The sequence below is a fragment of the Felis catus genome, chromosome E1 (assembly GCF_018350175.1).
Source record: "Felis catus isolate Fca126 chromosome E1, F.catus_Fca126_mat1.0, whole genome shotgun sequence".
NCBI classification, from domain to species: domain Eukaryota; kingdom Metazoa; phylum Chordata; class Mammalia; order Carnivora; family Felidae; genus Felis; species Felis catus.
In genome coordinates this window covers 13,739,412-13,754,401 of record NC_058381.1, presented here as the reverse complement: position 1 = coordinate 13,754,401, position 14,990 = coordinate 13,739,412, and the positions used below count along the sequence as shown (strand labels likewise).

The 14,990-nt window shown below is 41.2% G+C and overlaps 1 protein-coding gene and 1 pseudogene across 1 annotated transcript; one reads left to right on the top strand and one right to left on the bottom strand.

Annotated features, from left to right (window-relative positions):
* Window positions 1-2,425: 2,425 nt before the first annotated feature.
* Window positions 2,426-3,876, top strand: LOC101082023 (putative olfactory receptor 3A4). Its single transcript, XM_003996427.3, has one exon. The coding sequence runs from the start codon at window positions 2,680-2,682 to the stop codon at window positions 3,874-3,876; it is 1,197 nt and encodes a 398-aa protein (XP_003996476.2). The 5' UTR covers window positions 2,426-2,679.
* Window positions 3,877-6,100: 2,224 nt separating this feature from the next.
* Window positions 6,101-6,829, bottom strand: LOC101081770 (annotated as a pseudogene).
* Window positions 6,830-14,990: the final 8,161 nt, after the last annotated feature.

The following is a 14,990-nucleotide window of genomic DNA, read 5'->3' as shown; positions in this document are numbered from 1 at the left end:
ACTTAACAAAGAATTGTTACAAGTTGAGTCTGATGCCTAAAGCCACTTTCAGGAGTTAGCAAAAGTAGGGCAGTCTTAGTCTAAAACATACTCCAAACCTTTCTCTTCCTTTATGATGTTGGGGGCCTTGAAGGTTGGAAAATATTTAGGATCAGGATGCTACAGGGTCTTGATTGTAAGTGGAAGCAGAAAAATGGCAAGGCATTCGTTTGAGGCTAGAAGAGATGCCAAGTTTGAGGATGGTTAATGTGAGCTGTGTTGGGAGATGTGACATGACCTTGTGAGATGAGGGAAGTCCAGGGATGCTGCTCCAGGACTGAGATAGGAGCAGATCCTGCCCAGGCTCCACCCTGCTCTCAGCCCCAGGCTGCAGGCAAAGCTGTGTAGTTACAAGACTCTGCTCTTCCCCACCGAAGACAATGGGCTGAACTAAACCAGAAACCCAAAGTCCCAAGGTCACCTCTGAAACTGTGTGACCTTTACTGTACTTTAAGACTTTCTGAAATTCATTTTAACTCCATGAAATGCTGATAGCAGTGCAGGTACACAGTGTGAAAATTAATAAAGGGAAACATCATTAAAATGGAGTGTGGAAGCCAGAAGGGGGGAGCTCTCACTCTATGCCACTCCACCTCAGTTCTAGGAAGAACTGTCAATGCAGACCCCAACAGAAGAATGCTCAGGGGAAAAGCATCCTCAATTTCGGGCCCCAATACAAAAAGATGTACATTTCACCTCTGACAAGTAATAGACTACCCCAGCAACTCAGCCAATGAGAAACCATCATCACTCTCAACTCTTGCTTTTCTCGAAGGGACAAGAACTCCTCTCAACTTCCTATTTCTTCATAAAATAACATTCCTTTCTTTTGTTTGTGGGACTCACCTATGGTTTTTGCCATAGCTTGCTTGTTCCAAACTGCAGTCCTCTGATATTCCTGAACAAACCCATATTTTCTGGTAAAATAACTGATTTTTATTTGTAAGATCAATAATAGTAGGTGGTGAAAAACATTTTTGTTAAATAAATGAATGAATTTTTCCATATCCATGAAAGTCATACTTGGAAACATGTTGAGGAAGTCCAAAACATTTGAAAGGTTCTAGAGATCATTATGTCTGTGGCAAACACAAGTGTTTACCTGGTTCTGTCTCCCCCTGGAAGGTGCTAATTTCTGAAGCCTCAAGGGGTAACAGTGGAGTGGAGAAAAATCCCAATGTGAAATGATGTCATATTAGCTGTCTGTCTCTATCTCTCTGTCCTTTATAAGCTATTGCCTCCGTGAGGGTCTCTGGGCAAGCGTGACTGTCCCTCCTCTTTGCTTAAGAAGTGCCCATCTTCTTGTCTGGGTGAATGCCATCCCAAGACCCCTCACTGGACTCTCAACTTGGTTTACATACCAAGGGAATGGGCTCTGGAATAGCTCCTCTCTTCCCCCAAAATATCAAGTGGGACTTGGGTGCTTGAATATGAGGGGTTAGAGAGAAGGCAGTGATGACTAAGTTTGCCAGCCCTGCTACTGGGAGGTTGGCAAGGCTGTTAACAAAATATTTAAGTCAAGAGCAGATTGAGAAAGAAGACCATTTCAGATCTGGAGAGATTGACTTGGAGGTGATAGTCTAAACAACGCGTCCGTGTAGAAGAGGCTGGACCATCAGTCGGTGTTTGACCCATCGTGGTCTTGACATTATTTTCAAAATGAATCATCAGGAAATGTATTCCTCTGCGCATGCCTTTTGCCACTTGGGGAGCTCCAACGCCAGGCTTTTCCTGTTCAAGGCGACTTAAACATCCATCCTTCAACCAGAAGTTGAGACAGATGACGGTGCATTTTATTAGTGTGACCACTTTGGGGAAAGGCAAGTATTATCCAACTGATCATATGGGGCCAGTCATGGCACCATCACAGACTTTGTCCTTATCTGGTCATTGGGTCCATGATAGTATGTGTGTTGGATGATGTGTAACTAGAGCCAGGAGACCGAGGAGCTAGAAGCTAAGTGATGGTGCAATTGGAAGCAGAAGGGAGTTCAGGGGCTGGGTATATACTTGTTTAGCTCCGTGAGAGAGTTCAACTGGGTATCCACTGATCACACCTGGGAACTTAAGCTTGCCAATTCTCACCCTACTCAAAAACTTTTTTTACAGTTTTCTTAACAAAAGGTCAGTACTCTGGAGCCCAAATTTCCCAAGTTCTATATGGAGAAATGCAATAGAATCTTGCTGTTTAGAAAATCTACAAGGCTTGTATTCACCAGCAGTGGAGCGGGAGATGTCCTCAATGGTATCTTCTCATTTCATGTAGCTGTTTTCATTTCATTTCATCTCATCTCATCTCATCTCATCTCATCTCATTTCATTTCATTTCACTTTTTCTGAAAAGTCCAGACCAGCGCTCAGCTTCACAAGTTAATGTCTTAATAGTCTGGGCAACAGCAAGCATCTCACTACTGTCATCCTACGCGATGACATGTGTAGTGGAGATTGTGGACACAGGTTGCGGGAGCATGCCTTCCCATTCCCTTTCCCTGAAGCCTCCGTTTCATCCCCTGGGATCTTGTGTACCTAAATTATGGCCATGCCACCATCTGCAGGCTTGGCGTTTTCTTCTTGGAACTTTGGTCTCAGGAAAAACATCTCTCCCTTTAACTTTCCAATATTACTTTTGTTCCCCATTTTATGTCCATTCATTTAGTTCTGTGTGAGTCTCTCCAATGCTACTGTTCTTACCCACTAAGTGTCAGGTTTATCAAGGCTTTTCCTATTATGTCACAATCTTTAACTCTGTTAAATTTTATGTGTCCTTGCATCCTGGCCCTCTCTGGGACATTGCTACACTTCGTGGTTTCTATCAGGATCTCATTCTCCTTTCACCACCATCGGCACCTCCTAGTTTTTGCTCAGTTCTGCTGCTGGTGGAAGAAAGCCATGGATCTGGGAGCCTCAGGAAATGACTCTGTTGTCACTGAGTTTGTCCTGCTGGGTCTGTCAGAGACCCCAGCTCTGCAGCCCGTCCTCTTCACCGTCTTCCTTCTCGCTTACGTAGCTACTCTTGGGGGCAACCTCAGCATCCTGGCTGCCATCCTCGCCGAACCCAAACTCCACACCCCCATGTACTTCTTCCTGGGGAACTTGTCCCTGCTGGATGTCGGGTGCATCAGTGTCACTGTCCCTGCCATGCTGAGACGCTTCATGTCCAATAACAGAAGCATTCCCTACGGGGCCTGCCTCTCACAGCTCTTCAGTTTCCACCTCCTGGCAGGGGCGGACTGCTTCCTGCTGACAGTCATGGCCTATGACCGCTATCTGGCCATCTGCCAGCCCCTCACCTACAGCACCCGCATGAGCTGGGGAATTCAGCAAGCGCTAGTGGGCGTGTCGTGTGCCTTTTCCTTCACCAACGCGCTGACCCAAACTGTTGCCTTATCTACTCTTGACTTCTGTGGCCCCCATGTGATCAATCACTTCTACTGTGACCTCCCACAGCTCTTCCAGCTCTCCTGCTCCAGCACCCAGCTCAATGAGCTGCTGCTCTTTGTAGCAGCAGCCTTCATGGGTGTGGCCCCACTGGTCCTCATCACTGTGTCCTATGCACACGTGGCAGCCGCAGTCCTGCGAATCCGCTCTGCTGAGGGCAGGAAGAAAGCCTTCTCCACGTGTGGCTCCCACCTCACGGTTGTCAGCGTATTCTACGGGACAGGCGTCTTCAGCTACATGAGGCTGGGCTCAGTGGAGGCTTCGGACAAAGACAAAGGGATTGGCATCCTCAACACTGTCATCAGCCCCATGCTGAACCCACTCATCTACAGTCTCCGGAACCCTGATGTGCAGGGCGCCCTGCAGCGGGTGTTCGCAGGGAGACGGCCTCCAGAGTGAGATCCCTTCCTCTGGCCTTTGTGAATGTCACGCTTACTGCTTCCAAAAGGTATCGTGATTAGTGCAGATGGGAAGTGAGTATGATGAAGTGGGGTTGGAGACTGGCTTAGGAAGGAAAATACAATAAAAATGATAATGGCTATCACTTATTTTATGGTACATGACAGGCCGTCTTCTCAGTGACTGACATCTACTAACTCATTTAATCCTCATAATAACCTTATGAGGTAGATGTAGATTTACAGTTGCCTATTAGGAAATTGAACCTTAGAGAGGTTGAGTAACTTGCCCAAAGTCACACAGCTAATCAACACCAGAGCTGGGATTTGAACCCAGGCAGGCTACATCTGTAAGTACTGCATCTCATTTCGACGAGGAAGGGTATCTATAAGGTGTGGGGAGGGGGCGGGAACTGGGCAACAAAAAGAATGAAAAAGAAAAGGAAAATCAATATTAGAGGGAAAACGTTATTTAAACAAAACAGAAATATGAATTAAGAGATTTTTGTGCCTTTGACAAATTTACACTTTGTTCCAGAGCAGCTGGTAGAGGTTAAAGGGATTGCTGGAGGCCAATTGCAACAAATAAATCAACAACAAGGAAACAAGTGTTAAAACCAAGCCTGAGGTGTCTTTAGGCCTAAAATGAGTCTTTTGCAGGCAACATACCCATGGGTCTTGTTTGTTTTTTATCCATTCTGAAGCCCTGTATCTTTCAACTGGAGCATTTAGTCCCTTTACATTCGAAGTAATTATTGATATGTACTTACTGCCATGTTATTACTTGTCTTGTGGTTGTTTCTGAAGATTTTCTCTGATCCTTTCTTGTCTTTATTGCATGTTTTGCCTATTTTCTTTAGCGATATATTTGGTTTTCTTTCTCTTTATTATTTGCATGTTTGTTAGTGGTTTTTAATATGTGGTTAGCTTTGGGTTTGTATATAACCTCATCTGCATATAGCAGTCTATATTAAGGTGGTGGCCATTTAAGCTTGAACCCATTCTTTTCTCCTCTCCTCCCCATGTTTAAACATGTGTTACTACATTTTATATCCCTTTTTTATTACTTCCTTGACTGATTTTTTAACAGAAACGTCCATTTTCACTGCTTTTGTGTTTCCTACTTTTATACTTCCACTCAAAGAATTCTCTTTGATATTTCTTTCAAGGCTGGTTTAGTCACCATAAGCTCCTTTAATTTTTGTTTTTCTGGGAAACTCTCTCTCTCCTTCTATTCTGAATGATAGTCTTATTGGATAGAATATTCTTGGCTTCAGATTTTTCCCATTAATCACTGTGGCGCGCGTCTGCGTGTGTGTGTGTGTGTGTGTGTGTGTGTGTGCGCGCGCGCGCGCATGCGCGCACAGGCACATGTGTGTACACATTTAGTTTTATTGTAACAAAACAACTTGTACACTTTTAAAGTTTAAAACCAAGCATCATTTTTCCTTTCCGGTGAAACAAAAGGAAAATTTAAAAATAAACAGGAACAAAATTACAATGGACAATGGCAATTCCCAATAAGATCCCATAGGTTCTTCTGATTCTCCTATCGAGCGGCAGTGTTCAAGTCATCATTAGGAGGGTACTTTATTTTAAAGGTGTCATCTTAGACTGCTAGGATGTCCATTAAACATCCTGATTAAACATGCCAAAGCCATGTTGTCGAAATGCCCTCTTAACCCACCCAAACATTTCAAACCCACTCCTTGCTGATCTTCGGTAGCCCCATATTTTTAAAGTCCCCCCCCCCACCTTTTTTAAACGAGAGAAAGTAGACAGATATATCTTGGTCAATGCTAATTGTCCATATTCACGTACAGACACAGTGTTATCTCTGAGCCCAATAGTGAGAGAAAGGAGGGGAAAAGCTAAATTCCATGCATTACTACACAGCAGGGTAACACCCTCCAGTTTCCGGCATAGCTAAGGGAGCAGCTTTTTCTTTTTTCCCACAGAACATGGTGGGGTTGATTCCATAAAGGTTTTGTTGAGACAGGAAGGGATAAAAATAATTTGGAACAGAAAGGGGTAGAGTTTCTTTCCCTACTCTATTCTGTTCATGGTATTTTCCCCCAAAGTAAGTTGAGAACCGTGGTATAAAGGCAGAGAATAGAGACTTTTAAAAACAGGGCGAATGAGCACAAGGAAAGGGGGAGAAAAAAGGTTACAACTTGCTCCGAGGTACCGGAGAAAATTAAAAATGGAAGTTTGGGATCCATCAGTTAGTCCTCTTTTCCTTCATCTTCCTCCTCCTCCTCCTCCTCTCCCTCCTCTATCATCCATATCAGGAACCAAGTAGTACTACAATGGATTTGGCCAAATATCATCTTCGATGACCTCTCCTAACTCATCTGAGTCAGAATGGTTAGCAAACAGGTGAAGAAGCTTTCTGCTTCCTCATGCCGTCTCTTCCCGAAGGCTTTGTTCTGCATTTGACTTGAATGTTTCATCAAATCCTTTCCAGATTTCCATTTGATTTTAATGGACTTTGAAGATGGATCACAATTCTCACTCAGATGAAATTCTTTGGAGAGAACTTTATTTTCAAAGTAAGGGTTTTCACCAAAATAAAAATCTATTCTGTAACCTGATTTAATATCTTCAAATTTTGTCACTTCAACTCTTGTCAAATAATGCAGCACCTCTTCATCCTCCTCCTCAAGCAGTGCAGACACTTGTGGATGATTGACAAATGTTACCTCAAAATTTGGGCTTTATGGTGATCAATTCTGACCTCTTCTGAAAAAATGGTTGGTGGAGTTTGTTATATTTCTGTTCTACTTTCAAAATCTCCTCACTGACTTCTTCATTAAGTCTACGTCATTTTGTACTTCATCAATATGTTCAGTTGCTTCTTGCTGCTCTTTATCTCCCATTGGAGAGGTCAATGTCTCCTTTGACTTGGGGGCAGGAGGCAGTTTCTTCATTTGAGGTGGGAGTGAAGCTGGCATTTAGGGCCATGCTGTGAGGAAAGTCCACAAAATAAGGGCAGACGTATGTCTGGAAGAAACTCCAACTACTCTCCCATCCAGCACTTTGAATATATTATGCCACTCCTTTCTGTCTTGCAGAGTCTCTCTTGAAAAATATCCCAGTAGACTTATGAATTTTCCCTTCTAAGTTAATGATTTCTTTTGTCTTGCTGCTTATACGATTTTTTTCTTTATGACTCTATTTTGCAAATTTGATTACAATATGTCTTGGTGGAGGTCTGCTTTTGCTGATTTTGATGGGAGTTCCCTGTGCCACCTAGATCTGGATATCTATTTCCTTCCACATATTAGGGAAGTTTTCAGCTATTTTTTCTTCAAATAAATTTTCTGTCCCCCTTTCTCTCTCTTCTGCTGGGACTCCTATAATATGAATATTATTATATGTTTGATGGGATCACTGAGTTCTCTACATCCATTCTAGTTTTATGTAATTCCTTTGTCTCTCTCTTTTTTAGCTTGGTTACTTTCCATTCCTCTTTTAGCTCATTAATTCACCCCTCTGTTTCATGCTGCTATTCATTCCATCAAGTGTGTTTCTCATTTCATTTATCGAGCCCTTTATCTCTGCTATGTTATTCCTTTTTCTGTGTTAAGGGCCTAACTCATGTTTTCCATTCTTTTTGCAAGTCCAGAGAGTAACCTTATAATCATTGTTTTAAATTCTCTATCAAGCATATTACTTGTATCTGCTTCACTTAGATCTCTGGCCATGGCCTTGTCCTGTTCTTTCGTTTGGGATAAATTTCTCTGTATCCTCATTTTGTCTGCTTCTCTGTGTCTGTTTCTGTGTAAGAAAGTCAGATATATCTTCTGCTCTTGAAAGTTAGTGACTTTATGAAGAAGAGGTCCTGGAGTACCCTGCAGTGCAATGTCTTCTGTTCACCAGAACCTAACCTGACACTTGTCAACACAAAATGAACAAACCTTGTACAATTTCTAAAAAAAAAAAAAAAAAAAGGAATAGAGTTTTATTCAAGCCCAAGTGAAGACAGCTGCCTGGGATATACAATCTTCATGGAGAAGAAAGTCCTTTGGAAAAGGAATGTTTAATCCAGGGTTATATATGGTTTTGTTATAGCAAGAGTTACAATAATTATTATGAAGGACATTTCAGAAAACTACTAACTTTATTTTATGCTTTTAGTATGTGCAAGGTTGCAGGCTTCAGCAATATGGGAATGGAATTTAGGGAGATTTTTACTCTTATCTTTAGTTTGTAATATTTATTTTAGGTTATTTGCTAATGAAGTAGATGGACAATGTGTGCTCAGGGCAGAAAGACTGCCATGCTTTGAAGTTTGGTGAAGGCATTGTGACCTTGGTAAAAGTATAGCTTCCCTGGGAGCCCAGGAGCAGCACCCAAAAACGTTAAAAGTTGAAAATGTCTTTTATCATTCCTCCCTTTTAATCAATAATCTGTCCTCAGAAAGCAGTGATGATCGACCTTATGTTATGTCCCTTGATGCCAGGGTGACTGGCTTGTCTGCCGTTGGTCCATCAAGTCCCTCATTTGCTAGGCGTGAACACACACACACACACACACACACACACACAGAGTTCCTTGTTGGGGGGAATTTATTGTAACATAAATGGTGGGAAGCTTAAAAGTGGTATATGTTCTTTATTAAGTCCAACTGATGAGCAAAGTACATGTGCTTGGCTGAGACTGCCTAGTTTTACATTTGATATAACATTTATAACAATGATATATGGACAGTAAAATAATTCCAATAAGTACATTTTGAAGAAACCAATGTGATATTTGAACAGTCTGAGACAGAAGAAAAAGTCCAAAGAATCCTTTACGTACATCTTGGCAAATAAAAGGGTAGGGAAATTTATGATTATTTATGAGGAAAGATGGAGCATGCACATTGAACAAACCTAACATATATCCCCATGTTTCCTTGGGGTGGAGACTTAACATCAGAAGGAGACAAAATTCAGTCCCTGGCATCAGGAAGTTTTCTTAAGATAAGGAGAAGGGGTCATGGGCATGCTCTAAGAACTGGTATAAGCTGGATGGGGTCTTAGGCTTGTTGTCTCTGGTAAGGCACGCACCTGTGCCAAGCCTTGCTTGTTCATAGGCTGTCATCACATCAATTGACCTTGAGTCCGGGCTTCTGCAAAGACAGCTAGTGAGTCTTTTCCTGAGATCTGAAAAACACAACAGTTGACTGGGGGAAGTCGTTATCTGAAAAACAAGTTTTAAACTTTTTGTTAGTTTTAACATCCTTAACCCTATGGGGCACGGTTTCAATTCCCCTGAGTTGTGATCATCCCTTAATCTTGAAGAATTGGAATGATGACCAATTTGGCTACTTCTTTGTTTCTTCAGGTGAGGCAGGTTTTGCATAAAGAACAGTTTCTGAAAATCTTTGCTGTACTATACCGATGTGCTGGGCTAAGCAGAAGTTTTAAAGGCCACAGCAGCAAGGGAAATAGAAGCAACATACAGTCAAATATGCTAAGTTTTTTTCCTGTTATAATTTCCTGTAGTCAATCCTTCATTCCATTTCTTTGGAACATGGGTGGCAGTCCCCCTTCTGTAACTGCTTCAAGCTGAATTAAGGCATAGCAGGGGCCTTGGAATGGAAGGATTTGACGTGGTACTGGATGCAACTCTCGGCCCCTTGTGCCAATGGAGGGGAACTATCAGAGAGAGTTCCTCATCTGAGAACTTGGATATTTTCCTACATAGTTTGGTACTACATGACATCATTCATTTTATCCCCAAACACATTTTAAGGAAAAATAACAATATAGTTAAGCCCATCATCCCCTCTAAAGGCTGTATCAATGGCTATCCAATAGAATAGATCAGTAAACCAGTCCCAGCCACCTTGGAAAGGGGGTGGTGGTGGTGGTCAAGAGCTTCTAATAGCCAAGTGGCTTGCTGCTTGATTTTATCTCTATGGGTTTTTATTTCCCATAAGGAGTCAATAAAGGTGGTGTTAGCAAGTGGTGTTAGCCACCATATAGACTCTGTCTTAGTTAGCAAGCAATCAGGTCATTAATAACAGGGTTTTTTTTTTTTGGAAATAAAAGAAAAATATAAGTTAATGGTTGGAGCAAATTATAAACGCGGCGTCGGAGTCCCTAGTGATGCCAGTATGAGAAGATTTTTAGATGTCAGACTTGAAGCATCCTCAGATGTAGGGGGAGCAGGCAGCGGCAGTCTGATGGATTTTATAGTGCAAATGTCTCTGGTGATCCTTTTGAGTAGCCCATAGAGTAACAGGCACAGTGATTGTATATGATCTATTGTGGCAATCTTTCTGAAGTTTACCTCAAGTTGTCTGGCTTTGGTCTGCAGGGCTGGTAAGGCAGCTGGGAACTCCATAAGCAAGGTATCAGGCTGACATTTCTAAGGGACTCTACTGGCTATAAAGTCAACCTTAATTCCTTAAAGCCATCTGGTCTTATCTGAGTCTGTACATGTCTCTTTCAAATATGTTCCAGTCAAAGCCTTGGTAATATAACCAATGTTTCCAATGGTGTTCTGTTAAAGGAGAACAGATTTTTATTGAATTTATGTAAATAATTATAATCACCATGAAGGAAAGAATACTCATTGAGAGTTTTGAATTCTGGAGGGTTCAGGCAGGGAGAAAAGAGAAATGCTTCAATTTGTTCATAAAGGAATCTCTATCAAATTTTTGTAAGTCATAGATAACCTAAGAGAAAAAGTTTCCTTGAATCTGAAGAGCAAGCATTAGAGAATCAGCAATATTTTCAAACAAGAGTCATAAAACAAAACTGTAATCATTTTCCTTCATTCACTTAGTCCCATGTTATTAATTTCTGTTTTGCTTGAATGTAGTTTTCCCATTAGTTTTGGAAATCCTTACTCAGTTTAGTTTTATGATCTTAAAGATATCAGAAACCTGTATTTGTCAAAATTCCTTTTCACGAATCTCTTTGAAATTGAAACATATTTTGTAAGAGCATCAGAACAATAACTGTAAATGACAAAAGACTCAAAAATGGGCATGGTTTGATGAGACTCTGATGAGAGCTCATTACAATGCAGTTGACAAGGAAATTTGGTTATTTTTGTGACACATAATGTTTTAATAATTAGAATTTTAAGTGATGACATTATACCAGGAAATATTCAAACCTTAGGAATTTTATATGGCTTTGGAACAGTTATAACATTTACCCACAAAGATAACCTAAGAGAAGTTACAATCAGTTGTTTGACAATGCTTCCCACCTGACTTAACATACCAAATAAACAAGCCTATTTAGTCAAAAAGACTTTATGTAATATTTGAATTTCTGGGAAGTTTGTTTAAAAAAAACTTAGAAAGTTTTAAAAGCATGTGCCCATATAAGATGTTAGATTATTATAAAACCTAATATTTAATTACTGATTGACCAAAAGGGCCATAAGAGATTTTACGGAACGTTGGAATACTTGTGACCAAATTTTGCCACTTTAATATTGAAGGATTTAGTTTTTTCGAGTAATCAAAGACCTTACAAAAACAAATCAAGAAACCTTATTTTTCTGAGCAAATGGGCGGGGGGGGGGGGAGGGAACCTTGTTTATAATTTCTTATCAAGAGTAGACCAGTAATCCAAGAAATCTTAGTCTTTTTTTCTTAACAGAGAGAAAAGCCAAATCTTAATTTTATATCATAATATTTTAAAAATTCATTTATTCTAGTGTTAGTCCTGACCACATATAAAATTCTTTTTCAAAGATTCCCCTTCACAAACGTTTTACAACTTTTTTTTTTTTCACTTAGATTCTGTCCTAAATTTTCTCTCTCTAAATAACCAGTCTCATTTCAGGACAAAATTATTTTCTTTCCATCAACAAAATGTATTTTCATTCTTTACACCTTTCTTACATATCTCCTACTTTCCTATATACATAAATTGCTTTTTTAAAAAATCATTTTCCAGCGATCTTAATCATATTTATCAGAGTTTTAATTCTTAGAAATCTTAGTCTAAACCTTTTTATTTATTTAACTTACTTGTTCTTAGCAATTACCCATGAAAACTTTATGAGACAGACAAAATTAACCATTATTTTAAGTCCCCTCTGCTTACACATTGCGACAGAGATGACATGAACTTAACAAATAAATTCAAATAGAATAAAAAGTTGGTTGCCTCCATTAGATTTGATGTCGATAACTCTAAAGCCATGTTTATTTTAATTAAGTCAATGACCTCAAATTAGCTTTAATATCGAATATATTGCATCCAAATCCACTAAGAAGTCAATCGGTTTGTTCCCCACTGGTCAATTTTATTTGGGGCTCCTGTGGGGAAATCTGAAGGGAGTGATTTAAGTCCCGGGGAGTCCTTGGACTCTTTCATGTTGATTTGGGAGGTGCTTCTCTTTGAACCTCACAAGGAGGTGGCCCGACAGCTTGGGGTGCTTTTTGCTCCTTGACAGTGAGGGTAGGACGAGCAAGAGCTGATGGCACTGGAGGCTGGTTTAGGAGCTGGTTGTGCGAGTGGACCGGGAGGGGGCACAGGAACAGGAAGCAGAGGCAAAGGTAGAAGGGGAGTCGCTGGCAAGGCCAGAGGCAGATTGAAAGTTTTGGCCTAAATTTTTTTTAAACCTCCGTCTCCTATCCAGTCTCCTGTCAGCCTCTGGAAGAGGAGAGGGCCGGCCACCAGTTCTGGTGCTTGTGCTTGGAGGGTGGATTTAGGACTTCTAGTGTCTGCCTCTCTTCCTTCTCCTGTTCCTCACTATTCCGACTACTGGGTAAGGGGTCAGTGTCTTAAATTTTCATCATCTTTATCTCTTTGGACCATCGGTTAGGTCCTTTCCTGTGATGCATCTTTATTATGAAGTAATAGAAAAGTATGGGTGTTGGGAATTTTATCCCGGCTCATGTGAACTTGAAAAAACATTTGGATTAGTTTTTAGCCTTTTGTGTTTTAAAATGCTCAATTTTTACAAGCGCTTGCCTTTAAACCAATTTAATAGAGCTCTTTTACAGATTAATTTTAGCAATGCCCATCCACAGGTAGAGAAAATATCTCACATTTATGATACATATGGACACAAATGCACAAAATGTAGTCTGCATTTCATCAATGTTTGTGGAGAGGACATTAAAGACCCAATTTCCATATATCCCCCTTTTATTAACACAAATCTAATTGTAAGACAGCATTATAATTTATGGATCTATTAATTAGTTATTTTCCGTTTCCAATTACATCACAACCGGTTTCTTGGAGAGACACCAAAAGCTGCAGCAAGGGACAAACCGAATGAAGCCAGAGTACCTCTGTGACTGTTGGTTCCTCCCCCAAAGCCCGGAGCTTCGTTGACTGAACCAAATGGCTTCCTAGTTTCTGGTTACTTGGTCTCATAGCCGGCTTTCTCTACTTATGCACACAAGAAACTAATTCAGACATGTCAAAAGAACCCCATTTGGGCCACCTGAGACTCAAGTTATCCTTCCAATTTTCCCACGTAAGTAACCACTTGCAAGTATAGGCTCCATATGTCCTATACATGTAGCCGGCTGGAGTTTCTTGTGGGTGGTTCTTGGTTTTCTGGGGGCTAATTCCATCCTTTGAAGCATGGTTCCCCATTTCTTTTAGTCTCAGGTTTACTTTTAGAATAAGGCTTGAATAAGATTAAGTGTGGTGGATCGAGAGGGTGCTGTTTGTGAGTGTCGCCAGTCGCCATGATAAACTCTCTTACGTGTCTTAGTTTCTTCCAGAGAGGTCCAAGACCACCGAGGGGGCTCGGGGCACTGGATGATCAATCCTTACGTGTGCGTTCCCTGACAAGCCAATCATTAATTATCTTATGAGATGGAAATTCCTATGGGACCCCTTGTCGCGACCGGCGCAACAAACACCGAGATCAGGGTCCTGAGGGTAGGGGAATGTAAGAAAAAAAGAGAGAAGAGAAGCCAGTTTGGGAACAGAAGGGTCCCCTGGGCTGATGGCCCAAGTGACGGCTTTATTGTTGCTGTACACACTCTTTTATATCCAGACTCTTATGGGTCAGGCCATTTTAAGAATAAACAGGTTTCACATAATCGCTGCCAACCAAAACATTTAGTTCTGTGTTCCTTGTGAATTTTCTAAACGGGTCACAACAAGACCCTGTTGATAAGATTGCTAGCAAAACACAATTCCCATGTTTGTTTCTATCTGACTCGGGGTAGAAAAAGGGAGGTAGCATTACTGCCACCACCTGCAGACCACAGGCTTCAGGAATTAACTTTCTCAGCCTTGACAAGGCTTTCGTATGCCCTTGAAAGTGGGAGAATGGGAGGGGGAACCGCCGGGTTGGCTAAGTCAACAGGGAACCATTGCTCGACCCAGTCTCAGCCTGGCACCGGGGCCCGGCCTCCCACACCCCTAGACGTCTTGGGTAGTATCCTCAGACACTTCCGCTAGGCTTTCTGCCACCTGAAAGCACCATTCGACCAGAAGGAGCAAGTGTCCCTTCTCTTCAGAGCTCAGTGATTCAGCCTCTCATATTTCTAACCAGAAAATGGATTCAAGCCTTGTATTAATAAGATCAATTAGTATCATGCCAAATTAAAACAACCAACCCATCCACTTTCCCCCTCTAGGTTATTCCCACCTAGAGAACATTACCCCTCAAATCAAAGTCATGACCATCAACACAAATTAGGGACGTCCGGATATCGCCAGATACACCTGTGAAATGTGAGCAGTCAGAGGGGCACAAGGGGCTGTGCTGGTTCCGAGGGCTGTGTTCCAGATGATCTGCGCCCCCGCCCCCCAAGGTGTTCTCAGCTAAGCTGCTCCGGTATTCTGACAACAGTGCCAAGAACTGTTAATGCAAAATGAACAAATCTTTCACAATTTCTAAAAAAAAAAAAAAAAAAAGGACGAGAGTTTTGAGCCCAAGTGAGGACAGCTGCCTGGAATATATAATCTTCACAAAGAAGAGAGTGCTTTGGGGAAGGAATTTTAATACAGGATTATACATGGGTTTTGTGGGTTTTTTTTTTTGTTACATCAACAGTTGCAAATCATCATGATGAAGGACATTTCAGAAAATTGCCATTATTTTATGCTTTTAGTATGTGCAAGGTGGCAGGCTTTAGGGGTATGAGAATGGAACTTAGGGAGATTTTTCCTCTTTAGTTTG

Coding starts and splice junctions, on each gene's coding strand:
- LOC101082023 (XM_003996427.3), top strand. CDS start 2,680: ATGTCCATTCATTTAGTTCTGTGTGAGTCTCTCCAATGCTACTGTTCT.